Source organism: Paramisgurnus dabryanus, chromosome 3, assembly GCF_030506205.2.
Source record: "Paramisgurnus dabryanus chromosome 3, PD_genome_1.1, whole genome shotgun sequence".
Taxonomy (NCBI): domain Eukaryota; kingdom Metazoa; phylum Chordata; class Actinopteri; order Cypriniformes; family Cobitidae; genus Paramisgurnus; species Paramisgurnus dabryanus.
Window position 1 is genome coordinate 22,826,185 of NC_133339.1, and position 24,795 is coordinate 22,850,979.

General features: G+C 37.3%; 2 protein-coding genes across 3 annotated transcripts; both read right to left on the minus strand.

The window, feature by feature from the left end:
- Positions 1-310: 310 nt before the first annotated feature.
- On the minus strand, positions 311-19,529 carry LOC135758599 (uncharacterized). The gene is made up of 8 exons (XM_073813900.1): positions 19,232-19,529; positions 17,971-18,479; positions 17,432-17,743; positions 12,281-12,463; positions 11,953-12,150; positions 10,609-10,797; positions 2,119-3,549; positions 311-1,987 (listed from the first exon to the last, which is right to left on the minus strand). Exons 1-8 carry the CDS (start codon positions 19,419-19,421, stop codon positions 428-430), a joined length of 4,572 nt encoding a protein of 1,523 aa, XP_073670001.1. The 5' UTR covers positions 19,422-19,529; the 3' UTR covers positions 311-427.
- Positions 19,530-21,512: 1,983 nt separating this feature from the next.
- Positions 21,513-24,480, minus strand: LOC135758609 (uncharacterized). Of its 2 annotated transcripts, none has more exons than XM_065273178.2 (2): positions 24,193-24,480; positions 21,513-22,848 (listed from the first exon to the last, which is right to left on the minus strand). In XM_065273178.2, exons 1-2 carry the CDS (start codon positions 24,380-24,382, stop codon positions 22,076-22,078), a joined length of 963 nt encoding a protein of 320 aa, XP_065129250.2. In that variant the 5' UTR covers positions 24,383-24,480; the 3' UTR covers positions 21,513-22,075. The 2 variants fall into 2 exon arrangements, with proteins under 2 accessions (XP_065129250.2, XP_065129249.2); XM_065273177.2 differs by having other exon boundaries at positions 21,513-22,899.
- Positions 24,481-24,795: the final 315 nt, after the last annotated feature.

The window sequence follows — 24,795 nt, forward strand, 5'->3', positions numbered from 1 at the left end:
TGCAGTGTAAAAAAATTCTCCAGGTTTGCAGAAGATTCAAAATCTGTTTCCTTTCATTCGAGTTCTCGTCAAAGCTAAAAGCTTGTGCTACCTCTGGTTCATCAGGATGAGCCAAGATGAGAGATCATGTTGTAATGCGATTCCTTGCAGTAAAGCCAGTAATGCATATTGAAAAATTAATCACTGGAATTGGTGTGACATTCAGGATTTTGTTGAGCTTTTTCAAAACAGACAACGCATTCTTATCTAACAATGACTGCAAAAAAGGAACAATAACAGTAGTAAACTCAACCATAGTTCATAAAGCAATTTAATGTTTTAAACATGTTTTAACTTGAGAACAGTACCAAAAATGAACATACAATACTTTCTTTAATATACACATAATTACAGCAGGACATCAGCCGAATTACACTAAAGGGCATCATCAGAAAAAATAAAACGGGGAATCAACCTGAGGCTGAGTACTTGTATGGCATTTCTTTGACGACTCTTTCAAACTGATATTCTGCTCAACTCTTTTTCTCTTGTGCTTGCCGGTGACCAATGTGGCAGAGATGCGCTGAGCTTCAACAGCCTCATCGCTATCCTCCTCAGCCACAATGCAAGAGTCTTCTCTGAGGTGGAAATCGTTGGATTTAGGGTAAAATATTTGACCCAATGCTCTGGGTTTGATGTCCTGCAGATTTGGGTTTAGTTCTGAATATGCACTCAGCTGATTGTCAGGGTCTGGACTTTCAACCCTTTCAAGTGGGCCAACATAGCTTTGATCAGTGTTACGGCTATCTGGGTCTGTAATAGGGCCCGGACTTTCAATCCCATCAGGTTGGGCATTACAGCTTTGATCAGTGTTACAGCTATCTGGGTCTGTAATAGGAACTGGACTTTCAATCCTATCAGGTTGGGCACTATGGGTGTGATCAGTGTTACAGCTATCTGGGTCTGTAATAGGGCCTGGACTTTCAATCCTATCAGGTTGGGCACTATGGGTGTGATCAGTGTTACAGCTATCTGGGTTTGTACTAGGTTTCACATCACACCTCCCCGAGCCAATAAAGAGACTTCTTTCTACATCTAAACCTTGGGTTTGTGGTGTAACATCACCAGCCAAATCTGTATTCCCCATTAGAGAAGAACTGTGAGTGCTTTTTGATTCCAAATTCTGTGATGAGGAAGAATCTGAGGAAACTGCACCAGAAGAAAACCTTTCTTCTGGCCTTAAGGATATGTAGGGTTCCTCACAAAACCCAGTACCATGAAAACAACAATCAGACACTTGATCAATGATTTGTTTTATGTCAGAGCAACTGATGTTTGAAACACAAGAATCATCTATGTTTCTGTCAGGTTTAAGTTGATCTGTGTGTTCTCCCGAGGACCCCTGAAGAACGGCACAACCACTGTCCGAAATGATGAGAGACTGATCTACATCCCTTCTTTCTTTGACTTGTATTAGTGGTTCTAATATCTCCACAGCTTGGGCATTAGGGCTTGGTGTACTCCTGTTTGTGTTTGGTATGGAAGCAACTACTGATTCCAGATGGGAAGGATTAGATTGGCAAGAATCTGGAATAAGTGGACTTGTGGAGTCTACATCTGGACCTTGTTGAGGTGCATTACTGTCAATGTTGAAGACAGGATGTTCTTCCGTTTCTGGATAATTGGTTTTTGGTGCATCGCTGTTGCAAGAGTCTAGTTCAGAAGATCTTGAGGGTTCAAAAACACTCAGAGCTGGACTGTCTGATTCTGAATGTGCTTCACATGCCCTTCCACCATACAATCTATCTACTTTTTCTTGTTCTGTACTGCTCTCTGGATTTTTGCAGCTGCCTTCAAAGCTTTGGCTGGTTATGAGGGAGTTTGAGGTTATGTCAAAGTCCTCCAAACCTTTTACAAATGACTCATTGGTTTTCACATTTTTTACTGAAGGGTCAGTTGTCCCTGAGATTTCAGATTTTTCTGAATCATCTCCATGAGATTTTAGAATCTTTGAGTGAGGAAAGAGAATATAAAAGAAAACAATATAAATATAAATTGAGATAAATAGACATTAAGTATCTATTGTAAGAAAAATTACAGATTAACATTATTATGTTTTATACTTCAGAATCTGCATACCTGAGTGTTTACACTTGATCCCATATTTGGTCCATCATCGCCAGTGTCATTCTGTATGTTTAGTAGCTTCTTGTCAACTTGCATGTGCTGCAACAGAGATGCTTGACCAGCACATATCGAATCAGTTTTTTGTGAGGTATTGTCAATACTTTTGATATGAGAACATGTGGCATCATTAGCATTTATTTGTGAGCCATTTAGATGCCAAACACAGGAATGATTTTCATCAAGCAGGACAGTTTTCTTTTCATCAGAACCTGTGAAAGGACTTGATGCATCTTTCATGGCATCTTTACCATCTGAGATGACAAGATTAGTTGATTTTGGGTTACAGATCTCAATCTCTTTACAATTGCGCTTAGTTTCCCCAGATTCCCCTGGGGGGTTTTCAGCAGCAGTCATGAGCTCTGAACTGGTCAATTTCAAGCTTGCAATAGTGCTTGCTTGGGTTACTAATGGCTCTGGTTCATCATCTATTACTATCAATGGCACCTGTTTCTTTAATGCTGATCGAGAGTCATTTGGGAGACATTTGCTGGAGCGATTATCATCAAGTGCTATAGTTTCCTTTTCATTAAAAACTTTGGAAGGTGCATCATCCATGTCATCTTCATCGTCTGAAAAGACAAGATCAAGATCAAACACTTCTGGGCTGCAGTCTTTCTTTGTGACCCCACAAGTGGTTTTGTTAAACACAGACTCTGAAACTGTACTCCGTTTCTTGACCGTTAACTCCTCAGCAGAGATGAGGAGTTTAGTTCCTCTAGGTTCTTTTAGGGCATTTTCAGCAGTAGTTATTAGCTCTGACCCGATCAATTTTAAGCTTGCATTTGTATTGGTTTGGGTCACTGACTCCTCCGTTTCATCATCTATTACTATGAAGGGTTCCTGGTTTATAAATCCTGATCGAAAGTCTTTCTTTGGAAGATCAACGGTCACAGAGACAATATCGGTCTCGGGTATAACACTGTAGATTGTTTCAACCTCATTCTGGTTGCTGTGTCCACAAGATACCACTGGCTCTGAGCAATGATCCAAAGTCGGCTCTTCCATAACGGTTTGCTCTTCCATAACGGTCTGCTCTTCCATTTCATTATTAACTGACGCTGAGGATGAGGTTTGTGCAGGATTAAAGCTACACCTTTCAGAACTGCCTGATTTAAAGTCATCTACATTAGGAGTTGTACTCCAGTATGTTCGTTGTGGGATGGATAATGGTTTTAGTACAATCCTGGGCTGCAAACTTAAGTTGCAAATGCTGACAGACTCAAATTGATTGTTTTGAACAGTCTTGTTGCAGGTGGCAGCACTGACAGGCTGCTCAGTTTCTGGGACTTGCAGTGCAGACTGGGCTTGACTGGTTTTGAGGTTTTCCAATCTGTCCGTTGTTTCTTCACCTGCAGATTCTTCAGGTGCATTTTCCCTTGGATGCTGCATTAAGGGAAACACAATCAACAAATCTTAAAATGACATGAAAAAGTGCACTTTTAACTCTTTGTAACACAAACAAGAGAAAATGGATCAAATTGATAACAATTTGAAAACGATTGCATCCAATTTCATTGTTCAAAAAATTCCACTAAACTCAAGAGAAATGACCCTTAACTTTTCTCTTTGGTTTCGGATACCTGAGGTGTCTGCCACAGGTGCATAAAAAGATTAACACAAACTTTACATGGATCATTCAATAAAATTATTTACATTTCCAAAAAGGCCTTAAGCTTAATTTGAAGTGACAGGCTATGAAAAGACAGGAAAGCTGAATAAGACAGAAAAGGAAAGGGATTCAAGATGCAACCCAGGCGAGACCTGAATCTTCGCTATCCCTATGAGCCAACAGTGTGTATTCCCATAAGCAAATAAACAAGCCACTGCACCATGTCTCTGACCAAACAGTAATTAATAAAATTATTTTGAGATTTTAAAACATGTACTGCCTTAATATAGTTAATTATGTAAAAAAAAAAAAGCCCAGATGTGTCTTTTGTGAATTAACATGTTGGATCTATAAATCGCTGTTACCACTGATTACAATAGAAGAGGACACAGCTTTTACATTTCACGCTTCCTATGCCATAGAAACCCATTTAAAACTAAAAGGCGGGGTGCATGATCTCTTAAAGCCAGTATTGATATTTGAAATCACCTAAACAAATACCCCCCCTACCACAATAGATGGAAATCAGTCATGTGACCTTTTATGTCATGCCGCCATCTTGAGGACCTACCGAGTACCACCAATCCACTGACAAGCAGTGGCTAGCTTGCCACGATTTACGGATTTCTTATCTTTTCCTGTCTATGATTCTTACGAATACAGTAAAGGGCTATGAAAGACAACATGTCGCATCTCGACTGTCATGAAAAGAAACGCTACTTTAAAAAAAGATATCTTTGTTAGGGTGTGATGCCAACTCGATCCCTGATGCGTTCTTCCAGCCGCTGTCCGCTACTACCGAACTACCACTATGTTACAACATAAGAAGGCGTGACACAACATGAAACTTTGCTCGAAGTATCACCTGGATCTCTACCCATAACCTGAGCATTGAGAACATTGTTTGTGTACACAGAGTTTACTAAAAAGAAAGGTTTTGTACAACTGACTTTGGTTGTTATGGTGTCCGCTCGTCATCTCTGCCAGACGTAAATAATCGATTTCCGAATGCGAATGAATGAATCTCATATGAGGCTCCTTTTTCAACTAGAAAGTCAATATTGTTTTTCACTTGCGACAAAACAACGAATTATCCGTGCATTTTTATAGAACTATGCTTTAGGAGATATCCATCTTTGATCTCCTCCCTCCTTACGTCGCAATTGGAGATCGATACATCTTGACTGGGAAGGCGGCGGCGAGCGAACGCCAAATCATCCAAAGTCAGTTGTTCAAAACCTTCTTTTTAGTTAACTCTGTGTTCACAAACAATGTTCTCAATGCTCGAGTTCACGTGTAGAGACACAGGCGATACTTTGAGCAAAATATCATGTTGTGTTGAGCCTTCTTAGTGTTGTAAAAATAGTGATTTTGATGCTCACAGCATATTGAAGGCATAGCTTCTAGTTCTTTTGCGACCACTTCAGGTCCTCAAAATGGCGGAAGACAAGTTTGAGATGTAAGTGACGTCAGCTGATATTCATGTATAGAATCGGGACCTTCTTTTGAAAGACCCGCCCCACACATATGCAACCCAGGCAACAATGTCAGTAAGTAGACATGCTCTTTACTGCTAATTGGCTACAAGTTTGTTTTGATACTCAGCCCGACTCCCTTTTCCAAAGCGTTTTTCAAAAAATGTGCACCCGCCTTTAACACTATTTGCACAGTCATGATCAAAACCTATTTTAGCATTCTCAAGCATGCATCTGAATGCATGAACTATTAAATATAAGGTTAGGCTATTTGTTTTTAGATTTTAAGTTAATATTAAATGTTGCTTTTTTATTCTATATATTCTAAGTTAAATATTTATTTGAGTCCGTATTACAGTTGACAACAATTGTCAAAACATAAAGAGCATAATTAAATGAGCAATTGACTTTAATCCTAGTAAGGCATGTCATGTTTCTTCTTTTATTTGAAGCCTCAACATGGACAGAACATAAAACAGGTCATTTTACAGAATAAAAAATGCAAATAAATTAATGACATTTTTTCCCCAGATATAACTACGCTTTAATTAACCATACACTGCAAAAATAAGTCAGTATTTAACATCAACAGAAGAGTCATTTTGAGATTTCTGTCTAACTACTGTATGAATTTTTTTCAGTTTTTTAACAGAGGGTCAAGTCTATTGTTTATATCGGAGATGTGAGTTGATTCGATATCTTATCATCTTGTGATCGTAGGGTGTAAGCGAATGTTGGAACGCCCGATCCGTTCCGTCTACAATTTTTTTCTTCAAGTTTCTAGGCAGCGAGTATTTCCCTTTGGTGCCATCGAAGTCGACGGAGCCTGACCACTCTTGATAAATGTTAGGTGGGATTAAACTTTTAAACAAAGACAAAGCAAAGCGAACCGGACTTGGGGTCCCATCTCGTTGAGCTGATTTTCGATAAAGTTCCTGCTGTTGCTCCTGGGACACGCGATTTAAAGGTACATCAGGAAAAGGTCCTTTCTCCGACTTATTAAGACAGCAGCGAACACGTTCTCGAGATTCTGAATTGTCTCTCAATTTTTTACGCCATCTGGAACGGAATGAAGAATTCAGCGAAGAACATTTCTGTGAAGTGGGGGACAAAGAAGAAAACACTAAAGTTAGTAAAAAACAAATATCCTTTAAACTGCTGCGAGTAAAGATGAATAGTATTTATGTGTATACTTGATTATTCGGTAAAGTGCTAATTTACAAAGAATAAAATAATGATCGGCTGCTCAATGTTAATGATGAGATTGCATTACATCTTCAAGTGAGAACTGTACATTGCATACCTGAATGTTTACTCTTGATCCCGTATTTGGTTCGTGACTGCCACTGTCATTGTTCGAGTCCAGTAGCTTCTTATCAACTTGCACGTGCTGCGACAGAGATGCATCATCACCGAATGTCGACTGCGATGTTTCAGATGATTTCCCCTGACTCATGGAGCCGTCCTCAACATGAGTTTTTTGTGAGACTTTGTCAATGAGAGAACATGTGACATCATCAGCATTCATGGATTCAGTTTCAGGATTGAGAATTTGAGGGCCATTTGGATGGCAAACACTGGAATGGATGTCATCAAAACCTTTGGAAGGACTCGGTGCATGGTTCATGCCATCTTTATCATCTGAGATGACAAGAGTAGTTAATTTTTCGCTACAGATCTCAACCGTTAAACAATCATTCTTAGTATCTTCAGATTCAACTGGGGTTTTTTCAGTATAAGTCATGAGCTCTGGACCGGTCAAATTCATGCTTGCAATAGTGCTGACTTGGGTTACTGACTGTTCTGCTTCATCTTCTATTGCTGTCACTGGCATCTGTTTCTCTACTTCTGATTGAGAGTCATTTGGGAGGCATTCACTGGAGTGATTATCATCAAGCACAACGGTTTCATTTGGCGCATCGTCTATGTCGTCTTCATCTTGTGAAAAGACAAGACCAAGATCAAACACATTTTCAGACTCTGAAACTGTGATTTGATTGTTGAATGTTAAGTCCTCAGCAGAGATGTCTTCACATTGATGGTTATTTCCTCCAGGTTCCTTGGGGGCATTTTCAGCAAGAGTAATTAGCTCTGAATCGGTCAATTTCAAGCTTGCAGTTGTACAAGTTTGGGTCACTGACTGCTCTGGTTCATCATCTAATAGTATGAAGGATTCCTGGTTTATAAATCCTGATTGAGAGTCGTTCTCTGGAAGTCCAACCTGGACACCGACAATTTCAAGATTATTCTGGTTGCTTTGTCCAGAGGATGCCTCAACGCTTTTGTTATTAACTGACGCTGAGGATGAGGTTTGTACAAGATTAAAGCTACAGCTTTCAGAACTGCCTGAGCTGTGGGCATCTACACTAGGGACTGTACTTTCGTACATGCACACTGGCATTAATGGTTTTAGAACAACCTTGGGTTGCAAACTACAGTGTTTCATTTCAACATTGCCGATGGCATCGGCCTGCAGCACAAATTGGGTTTGACTGGTTTCGATCGTTTCAAATATGTCCATAGTTTTTTCCTCTGAAGATTCCTCAGGCGCATTTTCCCTTGAATGCTGCATTTGGGGAAAACACAATCAACAATACTTAAAATGCCATGAAAAATGTACTTTTACCTATTTACAACATAAACGTAAATATTTACAGACCAATACGATATAGATCAGGGTTAATGTTCAAAATGCACATCTAACTTGATCATTCAAACAATTCCACTATTTTTAAACACTTTATCTGTATAAATACATAGACCCTTGATGTTTACTTTTCCCATTCTAAACTCTTTTCAGATACCTCATTTTGGATAACTTGTTTTTGGCTACATTAAGCACCAAAGAGGCACAAAAAAGAAGAAAACATGGGTGGGCCAATTTATAAAATGTTTGCCTTTTCCAAAAAGTTTTTAGGCTTTTATTTGAAATGACAGCCCAGGGAAGGACAGGAAAGCTGAGAAAAAGAAGGAGACAGATAAAACATTAAGCTTCAGTGTACGTTGCAAAGAGTACCACAATTTTGAGATTTCCACCATTAATGCATTATATAAACAGTTTGGTTCCAAAACGCAATAAATCCATTTTGACAACTTTGGGTAAAAATGTGTTTTCTATACAAAGACAAGTGACAAGCATCTTTAGGTTATAATAACAATAAAAATTCTAATCCATAATTAGATTTTTTAAAAGATTTACTATTAAAAACTGATAATTTTTTTTAGGGATGCACCGATACCACTTTTTTGGAATACGAGTACGAGTACTTGCATTTCAGTACTTGCCGATACCGAGTACTTAATAAAAAAACATGATTTAAATTTACAGGTCACAGCTTTAGTCATATAATTTAACAAAAAAAGGACTAGTTTTCCAGTTTGTTGTAAACTCTGCCTCTTTGGACAACACAAGAGGCATTAACCCCTTACACGCCGCTCAAACATAGACATTTCTCAGACTGTGGTATCAATTCCACGTATCTGGGGACTTTTAACGAATACGAGTACTTTAGAAAATGTGGTATCGAGGCTGATACCCGATACCAGTATCGGTATCGGTGCATCCCTAAAAATTTTTCTGCAAAATGCAATAAATCCATGACAAGTGTTTGTTTTTTTCAAAATGCTATAAATCTATTGAATCAATATATAAATTTGCATTCATCTTTGCCATGTTAAATTCATTTAGTTGATTAGTGGTATACACTGATATAAAAACATGCCATAACACTTACTTTGTCATATTAATAACACTGTCATTGCTGCTGTCATCCTTGGGACGTCGTCGCTGAACTTTTTTGACTGAACTTTTTTGGATCAGTCTGTGTTTACGTGTACGCAAACGTACGCTTACGGTCGAACGCACAGCCTTGCAACGTATAGTTTATTTGACTTGTACGTAAACACAGATGTTCAACCCAAAATGCAATGCATCTCCTGGGCTACGTACTACATTATCCGGTGGGCGCATGTGCGACCAACACGTACAACGTACGCAGGGCTTCAAAAATCTGGTGGTGCACATACAAAACGAATGCACTTAAGCGGACCCTCGCGTACACGTACAAAATTGACTATACTTTGGGGTGTGATTGAATGTTGGAAAGCCATATAAATCAGTTCAAAAATTGTCTTCCCCAAGTTGTTAGGCAGCATATTTTTTTCCATGGAGCCTTCGAAATTGACAGATCCTGACTACTTCTGATAAATGTCAAGTGGGATTAAGATTTTGGCCTTGGTTTCTAATCTTGTTAAGTAGATTTCAGATACAGTTAATGCCGTTTGTCCAGGGACAGATCGTTTACAGTTACATCAGGCAAAGTCCCTCTCTGATTGAGAGACCAGCGAACACAAACTCGAGATCTTTAGGTGTTTTTTGGTGGCCATCATAAACGAAACGAAGACTTCAACGTAGAACGATTATGTGAAGATCCTTTGAACTCCTGCGAGTAAAGATGAACGTTTTTTTATGTGAGCACCTGATAAACCAGTGTAGTAGAATAGAAACAATGATGCACTGCTTGACATTTTTGCTGAGGTTGCATTACCAACAATCCTCATCGGTCACCCTGACAGAGACATCTTTAATGTCCCACATCATTTGGTTACATCCAGGGACGCAAAAAGCAAGAATACAGGTATCACAGTAACCAACCAACATAAATCAAGCAATAGAGTCACGCTTAACTGTACATTCTTAAGGGGGTCGCACACCGGCCACACACCTCAGCGTCGGGTCGCCTCTAGGACAACTCTGAGTTACCGTAAACCGGAAGTGCACATTAAATAGCTTTGTTAGATAGCGTCTACTTCAAAATGCAAAATATACGTTAGCACCCAATGTTAATCGTTAATGATTTAGGACAAATATGATGTTATTTAATGTTAAACTATGTGAGTGGCGAGACAGGGATTTGTGCAACTTCCTGAGTCAAAGCTGGGCGGCGCGGACAGGTGCCATCTCGCGGCACCGGTGTGCGTATACTCATAGAAAACAATGTGTTCGATTTTTTTAGAACGGCGCGGCGCTGAGCTACGTGTCCGATCCTCTTTACACCATGGCTTCATGAACCAGTTTCATTGCCAGTTTTGCCTCCACATCTTGATAATTCAAAAGCCTCAAACGACCAAGGCAGGATGTATGGAAGACAGAAAACCTTAAAGCGATAAACATTGTAAGCAAAACTTGAACCGCACAACCAGATTTTTGCACATTACCCGATTACGATTCTGCCACCAATGCCAGTATTCGGACTGCTTATTCAGTTTGTGCATGCATATTCAATGTCTTCATGTTGCTTTAACGTCAAAACTCAAATCTAATGTGCATTTGGATTTATTCAAACAACATAAGCCTACCTTTTTATTGGTGTTTCCTTCATTGCTCTCTCTGTCATCAGTTTTTGACTCTTGTTCGAGAGCAGCAGGATTTTCTCCTTGATGGTAGGACATGTGTCTACTCAGCCAAGCCATAGAAGAATAGGCTTTATTACAAGATGGACAGTGGTAGGAGCCAAATCCTTGCATTCCTTTTTTGACCATAAATTTCTAAAGATTTTAAAACATTGAATTAGACAAAGCATGTTCAAGAAGGGCTAAAATGTGCATAAAAACAAATTACTAAACATATAAATGTCAAGTCAAAATCCATGTCAGCAGATATTTTGTCCCTGTGCTTCAGTTGTGCCATTACAAAATAGTTAATATAGATCGAGTGTGGTTTACTATGACCAAATATAATATGAAAATGACTTGTGTTCACATATGACACCAGGCCTTACAAGGACTTTAGATGATGCCAGCGATGGACTTTAAACGAATCTATATGTTTTGAATTTTTTACATTGTTACCTTTTGAAAAGCTGCTTTGTGACAATGTAAACTGTTAAAAGTGCTATACAAATAAATGTGAATTGCATAAGAGGAGCTCAGGTGCAAAAGCCACTAAATGCCACCTCTGTCAAAAAAAGGGGATATGATAGTAGCCAAATGCTCGTAACACGTACTATAGGTCCCTCATATACATTCGCTTTAAATATGCTTAATTCTGACCTCAGGCTATTCAGAAACCCTATTAAAAGGTCACATTCTTTCTGATCCCATTTTTTAAACCCTAGTTAGTGTGTAATGTTGCTGATAGAGCATAAATAATACCTGTAAAATTATAAAGCTCAAAGTTCACTTCCAGGCGATACATTTTCTTTAACAGAATTCATCTTTCAATGCCTACAGCGAATGGCCGATTTGGACTACAGTCCTCTACTTCCTGCTTTAATGACGTCAGTAGAACAGTTTTTTGACTAAACCACGCATACAGGAATACGTCAGTCGCCAGCTAAGCTGCTATCGAATCACAACACACTAAACAAACTACACAATCAGAACTCGTTACGTATTTCTGAAGGAGGGACTTCATAGAACAAGGAAGACTTTGAGGACAGTAAAAACAGCGCTATATAGATAAGTAAATTGTGTGAAACATACCATGTTTTTTACACATGAACACATGTTATATTGTGTGCACTGTAAACACAATCAAATCTTCAAAAACACATAAAGAACGGGACCTTTAAGAGTCTGAAAAAACTGCTTATTTACAAAAAAAAACGTAAGATGCACGAAGACGGTTTTGCATTTAAGCTCTTCATATATACATGAGATTTGATGCTTTCCATTGACAAATGTGTAGACTAAACAACCAACCTTGGTTACCATCTTCTGTGACCTCGTCCGACCGATGCAAGGATCAACTTCAAAGTGACTGCTTGTCTTAATTTCACAGTGTTGAACTCGAACATGTGGCTTCAGCCACCCTTTAACTAAAAACACTTTATCACAATGTGGGCAAGGATATGACTTCTTGCACTTTCTGGTCAATCTCCTTGTTTCTTTTTCAGTCTGCTATAATAAAAACAAATATGCAATTTAATACAAAACATAAGGGTGGTATAAGATAAGATTGAATCAAACAAAAATATTCACAGATTAATATTTGTTCAGGGACAAAGCATTACGACAACATGCGCAGTACCTCAATCTGGTCCGGCACTTTCTTCTTGAGCGGTTTACTTTTTAAATTTTTTGGAGGCACCCCATGTGTCCTCATGTGACAGTATAACCCAAATGAGCGAGGAAAGACTCTGTCACACTTCGGACAAGGGAATAAGCTTTGAACTGCGTCTTTAGCCTTCCTCGTCCTTCTTGTCCCTTTTTTCTGAAACAAACATAAGCCCATTTGACAATGAGAGGAGCAAGGAGAGACACGTACACAGTGAAATCTAGAGTCAGGCATGACTGAAGTCTGTCCGGTTGAAAACCATTGATTGTTTGCAGAAAGCATTTTACATGTGGACTTAAAAGTGTGTCCGTATTATGAGGGCCATTTTAAAGCTACAGAACATGTTTGTCCCGTTCATATTGGCCCAAAATATCAAAATATTAGTACGACAATGCAAAATCTCACTTAGATGTGTTAATGTACACATTTAACCAAATTAATACATTTGTAAAGCAAACCCCTACAGGAAAATAAAAATTCATCCATTTATTTTAATAGTATACACATTGTAAACCTTAATACTTGCAGTACTTTTTTGTATTATTCCCAATCCCGCAAAAAACTACTCAAAAACACGTTTATTTTTAAACAAATTATTTTATTTTTACCACTTATTAGAATAACACCGTATATATATATATATATATATATATATATATATATATATATATATATATATATATATATATATATACACACAGTTAATCTAATGGCAAAGATGTTGTGACATTTACAAACTACTAAAGCAAGTTTCTTCCTTTAAATCCTTCAATAGCTCGCTTTCCCCTTGCTGTATAACCCCTTGTTCATTAATGTACAAAGTGTTGAAACCAAAGCAAGTTTCTTCCTTTAAATCCTGCATTAACCCATTTCCCCCTTGCTGTATTTCCTCTTGCTCATTTACGTACGAAATGTTGATACCAAAGCAGGTTTCTTTCTTTAAATTCCGCACGAACTCATTTCCGCCTGGCTCATTTATGTACGAAGTGTCGATCTGTGAATTAACTGGGGCAGCGTATCCTTTCGCCTCCAAGTATTTATTTGTGTGTTTTCCTCTAAGATGAGCCCACAAATTAGAGGTATTCTTCTGAGCAGCTTTGCTGGAACCCTGGCTAATACTGGCTGCACAAATATTGCAGAAGACTCGATCGCTCGGATCTTTTGTGTAGTAGTTCCAAACTTTGCTAAAACAACGCCTTGACAGAACTCCCACCTGTGAAGCAACGACAAAAACATAAACATGAGCTTTATGTTGCATCGTAATTATTTAGTTCCTTTAAGATTCATGTGTCATTTAATGCCTTGTCAATATTCAAAACTTCTTGTTTCAATGTGTTAAAATACTAATTACACAGGCATCTTTGTTCATCTATTCCTTTTGAAATACATCCATGAGCCACTCATCTCACATAATAAAAAAAATAAACTTAACATCAATGACCTAGCTAGTTATGTTATGCTCACAGACTGCAACAGCTCATTCCTTCTTATTGGATTCTTTACATGTATAGTGATGCTACACTATATAAAATACTATCTTCCTACCTAATATGCAAATGTATATAGTTACACAGGCAATCAAAGTTGCATGTGCTATGAACCACATTTCAGAATCTCTTTGTATAAGATCAATTTCATCCTCAGACTCACCATTTAAACAGCATCCGCTTCAGCAGTCACTTTCTGGTTTTCTACATATTAGCTGTAGCTGTGCAGTTATGTTCAGTTCATCCTGGAATAAGCTCTTACTATCTTAGGATCAATTAAACTACTATAAAGAGAACATTATCAATGTCTATAAATGCACAAAGTATGAAACAAATCTGTGTGTGTGTCTATGTTATTGCCTATACTACGTTATACATAACCCCATTGAGGTCAAATGTTTATCTTTCCATCTTTTGAAAATGAATTTGACAGAAACATAAAAAACCTTTTTTATAAAAAAATTGTATGTGTTTATTACACGTTATGAGTTCAGTTTTCATCCATCATCAATTTTATTGTCCATACTTTAAGTTAATTTGCATTTGCACATCCTTGGACAGTGTTGTGTGATAGTTACACAAAACTAAATAAAGTGTATGCAAATAAATTGCTTGTCACTTTTCAATCCAATTCAGCTTTTATTAAACATGCAAATATATTGACTTTATCTTGATCAATATATATTCTCAATACAATACAAAAGAATACAGTCAGTTATTATATAAAGGGTTTAATCAGGTGAGTTTCGCAGGAAATTTTAAAAGAGAGGAAAAAATGTTCGTCTCTTTCTAAGAAGTTCGTTAATTCGATCTCTTATCATCTTCCAGTCATTGTCGGTGGGTTGGAATTTCCGAGCAACCGCGTCAGAAATTGCTTGACGCAGGTTGTCAGGCAGTGCGTTTTTCCCCCTGGAACCACTGTAGTTAACAGTACCTGCCCAGTTCAGATAAACGTTGAGGGGAATTAATCTTTTAAGCAAAAGAACAGCGAAACGACCTGCCCTTGGTTTCCCATCAGGTCCTGCTGAATCCAGATACAGTTTATCCTCATTCTCCAGTGACATGTGATTTAAAATCACATCTGGTAGAATCACGCCCTGCATAAAAGACCGGCGAACATGGTGGTGAGAACGTTAAGTGTTTCTTGGCATTTCAGGCAATCTTAAACCTAATGAAGACATGTCGACGGACAGATTTGAACATATTAATGGCCAAGTATGTAAGCTAATTTTTGCAAAAGGATTTGCGTAGAAGGATTTTTCACGGTTGGCTGAGGTAATTTTATTAAATGTTTATGTGTCAACACAACCTATTGTAAGAGCTTTAGCATTTAATCAGGTAGTATATATTCATTTACGCGTCAGTCTTTTGTGAAAATGACTTTTGCAGATCAACCGGATCTTTGTTGTTCAACTTTTCTGTTGTTAAGTTTAACAACAAAAGAAAACACTGAATGAATATTAACCATCTCTTGAATAATAGCAGAGAGCAATGAATTCTATACAAAGCACATAACATCATCTGCTGCTTAAAATGTACGCAGTCATGTTTAAATACATTTACAAACACCTGTATAACTATCCTTAATATATGTCGTTACTGTTTTTATTGTTTTCTTACAAATCACAACATTAAATAGGCATATAACAATTTATCAGAAAACAACAATCTGAAAAAAGATGTTTGGCAACCAAAACAGCCGAATACGGAAAATAAGCATCTTTCTCTGATACTCAAAAATGCTTCTACAGTGCCGTCATGTTTGCTGCATTCTTAAAGCATGCATGGCTCTCACTTTGCACAGGTTGCTAATTTGATTATGTCATCAAAGGAAGTTAAAACATTCGGGGTAAAAAAACTTAAAAAATTACTTCAATTGGTAACACCTAAACCAGGGCTCTCCAACCTTTTTGTGAGCAAGGGCTACCACAATAGATAAAACAATCTGGAGCGATAATTTTTTGATATAGTCTACTCAAAACTTTGTTTTACTTTGTTGATATGTTTTGGGGCGGTTTTCAAGACATGGAAAAGACTAGTTCTAGACTTAAATAAAATAAATGTATGAGCTGTCCAAACTGATGACATCTTGCACTGACATATCTTAAAATACATCAGTGCCCTTTGTGTGCATTTTGAGGCAAAACAAGTAATGTTTTTTAGTAAGGCATCTTTATTAAAACTAGATATATTTACTGTCACAGCTATCCACCTGGCCCAAAGTTAACTTACATTTATTCATTTAGCTGACACTTTTATCCAAAGCGACTTACAATCGCTATATATATGTCAGAGGTCCGCCGCCTCTGGAGCAACTAGGGGTTAAGTGTCTTGCTCAGGGACACAATGGTGTGTCACAGTGGATTCGAACCCAGGTCTCTCACACCAAAGGCGTGTGTCTTATCCACTGCGCCATCACCAACTTCCGGTCTGTGTTTGTTTATTGGTCTGGTTAGTGGCTAGCTAAACTGACCTCTGGAAAAAATATCTTGTCAGAAATAAATATGTTTCAGTTTTCTAAAAACAAGGGGAGATGGCAGGCATGGAGAAGATTTGGCAGCCGATCTGTAGCTAAAATTGTATAAATACCTTTTACACAGTAACATAAGCTCAGTGTAGTAGTTGGTACGCTTAAGTTATGATTTTAAGAAAAGTAATTTACTTGTTATCAGAAATGATCTACTCTAGGGGATTCTGTAGTTGGAAGTTAAATCTGGGCCATGAAAGCCGTTCATTTTTGTAGCTTAAACCGTCTATAGCTGTGTTGAGATACAGTATGTTGTTCAACCAGGTGGAAATTGTCTCACAATAAGCACAACACATATATTTCTATCCTAAAAAGCGTACCTTTACATTTTCCAAGTCAAGAATCAAATGCAAGCAAATTTCCGACACTGACCATATTAACTCTTTTGTAAATAACACATAAAATGCTCTTTTGAACTTTCTCGTACTGAACTGCAATAACATGGATCATCAGGTTTTCATAAACGTATGTCCATGCCAGCTCAAGGGCATGCTGTGATTAAAGGAGAAGGGTGCAGTTGCAAATAGATGCCAATGATGCTTGCTATGCTTCTCAATGATTACGGTGAAATGCCCCTACTCCAAAAGCCAGAGGGCACTCTTGTGCAAAAACTCAATATGGGCCGCAGAAGAAGAACCATTACACAAGCTGCTCCAGGAAATGGCTTAAGGATATATTTATATTGCTTTTCATCAAACTATTTCAGTTATTTTCATGATAATAAAGAATATATATATAATGATTATGTTTGACGAGTGTTGCTTTTTCATTCGTTATAAACAACTCAAACTAACAGTGATTTCAGATCGATAAGGACTTACTGATCAAAAGCCGTAGTACATAAAATAGCTGTGAATAATATCGGATGTGCGATTCAGAAGTTATCGGCAAGGTATTATTAGTGTATATCGGCATTTATCGTCGCATCCCTAATTGCAAACATTAAGCTCATGTAAATATAATTATTTATTTTTTTTTACTTCATTTGTTAATGTAATTAATCTGCAAAAAAATGAAGGATTTTTATTAGTGGTGTCAGACATCTGAACCCCACTGTGTACATATATAAAAACACCCACTATTTATTACTCTAGAGAACATGAGCCGTACCTTTTGTTCTTCTGGTCCTGATAGGACGGCCTGCTTTGCTTCTACATGGCTCTTCAAGTGCAGGTCTAAGTCACTGCGTCGTTTGAATTTCTGTCTGCATATTGGGCAACGAGGCTTCTTCTTTGTCACACCTCCCTTCCGTTGCACAGGGATGGGTGGAGCTTTTGGGGGGCCTTCATCTTCGTTGGCTTGGTCACTGTTAGAAGATAAATGGTCTGGCTCTTGTTCTTGATCTGGATGTTCGGCTAATGGACTACCCACGTTCGCCTGCTCAGAGCCATCCAAATGATCATCGCTTCTTTCTCTTGACAACTGTGTGTGACAGAAAAACACAAACTACTATGATACTGCTTCTTAAATGTAAAAGCCAATGTATAAGTGGTTAAAGTCCCTGCACTAGAGATATGCTAATGTCTTCCTATTTGACTTCTCAGACTCTCTCTGATATTAATGAATCCTTGTTTATACCCTCCAATATTTCAAAAATAAATCTTATCATTAAAACTTCTGTAATTTTCACGCCATCATCCCATTCTTACCATGGAGAGGCCATGCAGTTTTCTCTTTCGTATACGGTCACCATAGAAGCATGCCTTGCGTTTGCGGTACGCGTATGGCCTCTCTGTAGAATGGGTGCGCATGTGAAACAATAGCCCCTGTTCTCTTCCAAAGACTTTACCACAATCTGGGCAAGCGAAGGACATCCTCTGCCTTTTACCCCGGACTGTCTTGCACCTGACTGTGCTTGATGGAGTTGGGTCAAACTCTAGGGGTTCCATGTAACTTTGTGTAGAGTGCCAGGTCATTCTTTCTCTCTGGCCATAGTTAAAACTAGCACTTGTCCCAGCAATGGCAGATCCCTCATCCGTGCTTTGAGGCAATGTGGCAAGACCGCTTACAGAACTAACATACAGGGAGTGATCAGTAGACTCTGTTTTGATCACTATGCCTTGTGATTCCTGTCCAAATTCAAAGCTAACAGCACACGCCTCCTGCTGGGATGGATTCAACTCGTCTTGGGTGTAAAGCCTACCAGGTTCATTTGGGCCTAAAAATATAAAGAAAACAACATTGACATTTCAAGATATCAAGTGTTTTTTATTTCTTTTTCGTTTATAAAATCTTTATTAGTTTTAGTTTATTAGTGCCCGAAATGACATCCGTTTAAAGTATGACTACCGTGTAAATACAATAAGTAAACCATAGTTAAATAGAAATGCGATTATTAAAAGGTAGATTTTGAGTAGACAAACAATCCGGTTATTCCGAAAACAGCACACTGGTGTTGAGATTTACTGGGCGGAGCTTAAATAAATATTTGCGAGGTTCTGAAGCATGCACGTGACAGAAAGTGTTCATATTTTTCCAAGTCTCAACGCGTGAATTGTTTAAGAACGGTAAATCAGTTTAAACAAAGTTAAACATAAACTAAACGTTTACATTTTCGGAACACAAGTTTGTCTGTGGGTTTTGCCGTAACGTTACCTTACAGAATGTTTACAGACATGTGGTTGGTAGTTTTGTGATACAGAAGAGCAAACATACTAAATCGACTTAAATTTACATATGATCTAGTTACTCTCCATTGCACAGTTTTGTGAATCTAACATTTTCAGTCGTGAATTGCACTGCACTGACGTGGTCAAATGCACCCAGTAAATATAACCCAAAACATAGCGATTACCAGACGAAACTGTGCAAAATAACCAAATGATTTTTTTAAACTTTCTTTGTTGATAGCAGTATTAAGTAATATTTTTGCATTAGACACTTCTATAAACTTGACCGTCGTCGTTGTACCTGGCCACTCGGCTCGATTTGTCTCCTCCATCCATTGTAGCCTCCGTTTTAGAACTTCGTTTTCTTTCCGCACCCGCATCGTCTCCTCCTCGTATTCCTGCACGGTACCGCCGACCATTTCCATGATCTGCTCCACCGCCGCCATCATACGCTCGTTTAGGGCGCGGTGCAAAAGCTGCAGTTTGGTCATTTTTAATACTGTGTTTTTGTACTTCGGCGTCAAGAAGCATTAATGGAGTTAGCTAGCAGCTTCTTTCGTTGAGCGGACAACTCGTTTTTCTTCACCAAGTCGCTAAGAAAGACGCCTGGCAGCAGGCGAGCGCCACCTACCGCACCGGATGCTCGATAGTATGTAGCGGAATCAAAATAGACATTGTCATGATAATAAATTATAGACACATACCTATTAAAAATACTTTCAAAATGTGTTTCCCGTCAACTACATACAACAATGAAATAAAATAACTGCACAATGTAATAGCTTTGAGATTTATTGTTCTTTTTAAAATTGCACTGTATGTTTCCATCAAAAAAAAACACAGTCATAATATACAGCCTTTACATGATATTGACATATACAATGTGATGAATAACGCTTTACAGTAGTATGATCACAATTTGTGTTTTTTATAAGGGATATTAATCCTTATAAGTGGTTGGTAAACTTAAAATCATATATCAGTACCCTGGGAGAAATTTGATGCATTGCAAAAATACATGACAAAGCCATTATCAAAAGGAAAAGATGACAATATGTTGTTTCTAATTAAGTGCAATGTTTTGATATGAACTACATCTTGTTTTGTATATTGATAACACATGAAAATATATAGTAGTTTCTGTTGGGTATATTACTGATCAAATACTGTATTAATATTATATTAGGCCTAAGGCCTGTTGTTTCTACACAAGGCTGTAATGACACCCAGTTAAACTTTCTTTTCCTAATTAAAAGAGCCCAGGTGCGATCCTGCGACTATACCCCGATTGATCTCGCCACGATTAGTTTGAGAAACAAGGTCAAAACAACTGATAAACAAGAGTACGTCATTTTAGATTAGAGAATTCGTCCGGTGTCATACTAAGCCACATTAACAATAAGTTGGTTGTGTCAGGGAAAGCCAAGGCCATGATAACCAATAAGCAGAATATATCATTTTAGATATGAGGAAGGATTCAGTTGCCCTTCTGCTACATCAAACAAATAAATTAATTGTGGCAGGCCGAGACCAATGAGAAGAATGTACGTCATCTCAGATAAGAAGTGTTTGATCTTACTGAATAAAAGTGGAGTCAGATGTTGGGAGGGCAGATGATCTTTGAGCACCTCTTTGAGGGGTGTTGATTGTCTCACTTTGTTGGCTCGAGCGAATAAAGTAATTTTTGTTTTGCACCTGGAACCTTTGTCTCCTGAGTATTTTTCTTATGAAGATTCAAGCTAAGACTTTTTGCCACTACAACTGCTGTGCCTAAAATACACATCCTATATTCTAAATAGAGACATATGTGTGAAATTGAACAAAATAATATGTTTTTGTTGTGCTCTGTCGGTGATCAGGTGTAATGTCATTACTACAAATTATTTCTCTGTAAATGTACTGGGATAGTTGGTAGAAAATGTAGGCATATATTGAAATTAAGCATCAGACATAAACAAATATCTAGTGTTAATCTGTACGAATGTAAAACATCTGATATGATAATATTAACTGGGTTTCCCTATAAGCATACATTTTTTTCAGATTCACTGGTCCACTACTGCCCCAGGGCAAAATTGAGATACAGGGACTGGTTCAAACTATGTTTATTTGTTGTTGCACACAAAAATATCAGCTTTAACATGTGTTCAAACTACACAAAATGCATGACACCATCTTAAATGAGACACAGTTGCTGTGTGTTTTTTTTTTAAGTAAACCCTTTGTCGGAGTCTACTATATAAATATATATACAAATGTGCACTGCTCTTATTTATGTGTCAGTCAACAGGGTGTTTTTAGACCTGTAGATCGATTGCTTTGTTCAACCCAGTGGTTAGATGGCTATAATGTTGCAATTTCATATATCAGTTATGTTCATGGTTAAAAAAAATAGTGCTGGGCAAAGATTAATCGCAATTAATCGCATACAAAATAAAAGTGCATTTTTGCACAATACATGTGTCTGTGCTGTGTGTAATAATCATGTAATTACATAAAACACAGACACATACATATATACATTTCAGAAATATTTAATAATAAATATTTTATTTATATATCCATTTTTTTGTTTATATATAATATAGAATTTATCAAAATATTAATAAATATATATATGTTTCTTAAATACATGAATGTGTGTGTATTTATATATACATAATAATAACAACACACAGCACACACTAATATCTTGTGCAAAAAAAATACTTTTATTTGTATGCGATTAATCGCGATTAATCTTTGCCCAGCACTATTAAAAAAGCAATAAGAGAGCCTTTACAATTACACCGAAATGCTCCAGAGTAGTTTGCAAGTTTGTTTTGGTGCGGATCTAAGCACGACTGACGTGTTCATGTCAGCCTAAACGAATCAAACCAAGGGAGAAAACGCACCAGTTTCCAAAACAAAGGCTCTGGTCTGAAAACACCTAAAAATCCTGCCATTTGGTGTGAGAAATGTTTGAACCCTTTTTCAGTGGGTTGGATAAGTTATATTCTCATAACCCTTAATAAAACAATACATATAACAATAAATCTGATGAAAACCGATTTCAGCTGTCAAAGTAAACAGACGTTACTGCTTTTTCAGATGAGTATTGAGGCAAACATGCTGTGATCCTGCAACATTTAGCTTCCAAAACTTGTCACAACTTAAGAAGTGGTCTATCTTCTTGTGCGTATGCTGTTGCTTCTTTAGTAAACATCTGACATGTGCGCTCATGTCTCCTCATGTTGCCACACTGAGTGAAGGTCTTTGAGCACCAGTTACAGCGATATGGCCGCTCTCCCGTGTGCGTGCGCATATGCATGCGAAGATAATCAAACTTAGAAAAGTCTCTGCCACACCAGTGACAGCTGAAGGATCTTTCATGCAATTTCCTGTGCAACTGCAGTTTTGTCAAGTCCTTTAACAGCCTTCCACATTTGTTACACTTATACGGCCCGTTGCGATCATGTTTGTCTGCTATAGTAGCGGAGTGTCGCGTGTAATGGAGCTCTTTCCTCTGTGTTTTATTCAACGTGGATGAAGTGTCACAGCCTGTTCTTAGCTTGTGTGTTGTATCTGAGCCGTGACACTGACCTGCAGGGGCAGTAATAACTGATGATGTTATTGTGATAATAGTGTCATTTTGCTCAGTCTTGATGGTATCAGTGGGCAAGTTTGCATTCCACCTCTTATCTTTACCCTGAGAAACAAGCTGCTGTTCTTCCATAGAAGATAGAGATGATATGGAGGAGCTCTCTTTTAAATGCACTGACTCCATATCCTCTGAACCTGTTTTACTATATGAAATGAAGTCTTGTAAGCATGGTTTTTCATCACTGAATGAATCTGGACTCTGGCCATGCTCCTCTGTTCGCAAAGTCTCTTGGTCTTCTGTTTCCTTCTGGTACCCAGACCCACCTTCTGGTAGTTCTGTGGGGAAAACTTCATCAGTAACATGCTGAGAGATTTGATGGACTTTTCCTGGATAAAGAAAGCAATACAGGATAAATGTGAAATTTTTATGTCAATTACTATAGTTAATTGTACAGTATATATATATATATATATATATATATATATATATATATATATATATATATATATATATATATATATATATGAAGAGTTTTGTTGCAAAACGAGATAACTTTCTGTAAAATTCTGTAATCATTCACTCTCATGTTGTACAAACCCACTTAAATTTCTCTGTTTTGATGAACACAGAGGAAGATATTTTGAGAAATGTCCTATAGGAAGAAATAATACTATGTAAGTAAATGGGGTCCACAAATGGTTTGGTTACAAACATTTCTTAAAATATCTTCCTTTGTGTTCATCAGAACAAAAAGCTTATACAGGTTTTTTACAACATGAGGGTGAGTAAATGATGACAGGATTTTCATTTTTGGGTGAACTATCCCTTTAGTATCAATTGAACTGCAGTTGGTTTGTTTTGATTTAAACCTTCATAACTTAACAAATACAGCTAAGTAGCACCTTAAAACAAAATAATAGCATGATAATAATAAATGTTTTGACCAAAATGATAAAAATTGATTTATCTCGTTTTGCAACAAAACTCTTCATATATATATATATATATATATATATATATATATATATATATATATATATATATATATATATATATATATATTACAGTACTTAATATTGCAGCATTTTTCTGTTTATTTAAAAGTGAAGTATCATACATTGTTTTTTGTGGGGAAAATTAGTTATTGGACTTTAATTTGAATTTTTTAAAAATATTTCTCTGTTGTTCTATCTGTCATTACTCTATTAATTATTTCTGGACAAATATTTTATAAACAAAGGATCTTTCCCAATTTTTTTCGTTATAGACACTCGCATGTGGAGGATGATATATAGTAAATTGTATATAGACCCAACCGTATTTTTAAACCTTACTATAGAAAATCCCATAATATTTTCTTTGTGAGTTTACTATGGTATTTTTTATGTGGGCTGTCACTTCTAGTAGTTTCTCAGGCGTCTCTATTTTCCATCTTTCGCTCTCCCATTATTTCTTATTTTTACAAATGAATATAAATATCATGTAAATGTTTCGTCCTTGAATACACTGTAGACAGGTAAGATCCGTAAAGCGAGCCTGTAACTTTATTAATAAAAAATAAATACCACCTGCGTGGCCTTCGTTATTGTTTCTACTGGTACGACTGTGGTAAAATCTTATTGATAAATAACACCATGGGCTAAGCCATTCGCATTAATTATGTATAAGTGAAAGTTTACCGTTTACATGTGTCTCTGTCCTGATCAAAACATCCCTCAGTTGTCGTTTAAGCTTTGCGTTCTCCGTTCGAGTGCGATCAGTCTCCTCTCGATAATCTTTCACTGTTGCCTCCACCTCCTCAAAGATCTCACGAATGACAGCAGACATCCGATTCAACAAATGCGAATGTAACATATCTAATTTTGACATTTTACCAAGTATAACATTAAAAACAAATGTAATAAAACACACGGAAGCAACTCCTATTGTATGTCGGCTTTTTGCGGAGTAACAAAGTGCATTACCGCCGCCTACTGTACTGTAGCAGTGAACTCCGTACTTATGCTGATGCGTGTAGCTGTAGCCTATTCATGAAAGCAATATTTTCTGACTCAAATAAATGCTTTTTGGACCACCGTAGGGAGTACAAGGATACATTTTCATCACATTTTGCCTGTGAAAACAGAGTTAGTGTCATTTTTATGATTTATTGTTGTACATAAAATCATTATTCATAATGTTAATAGCATTCTGCGAAAATGTAACCCTTGACATCTTTACTGAAATATTGAAATCAAACTTTGATGCTCAAAATCTCATTATTAGATTATGAGACTTTAGCC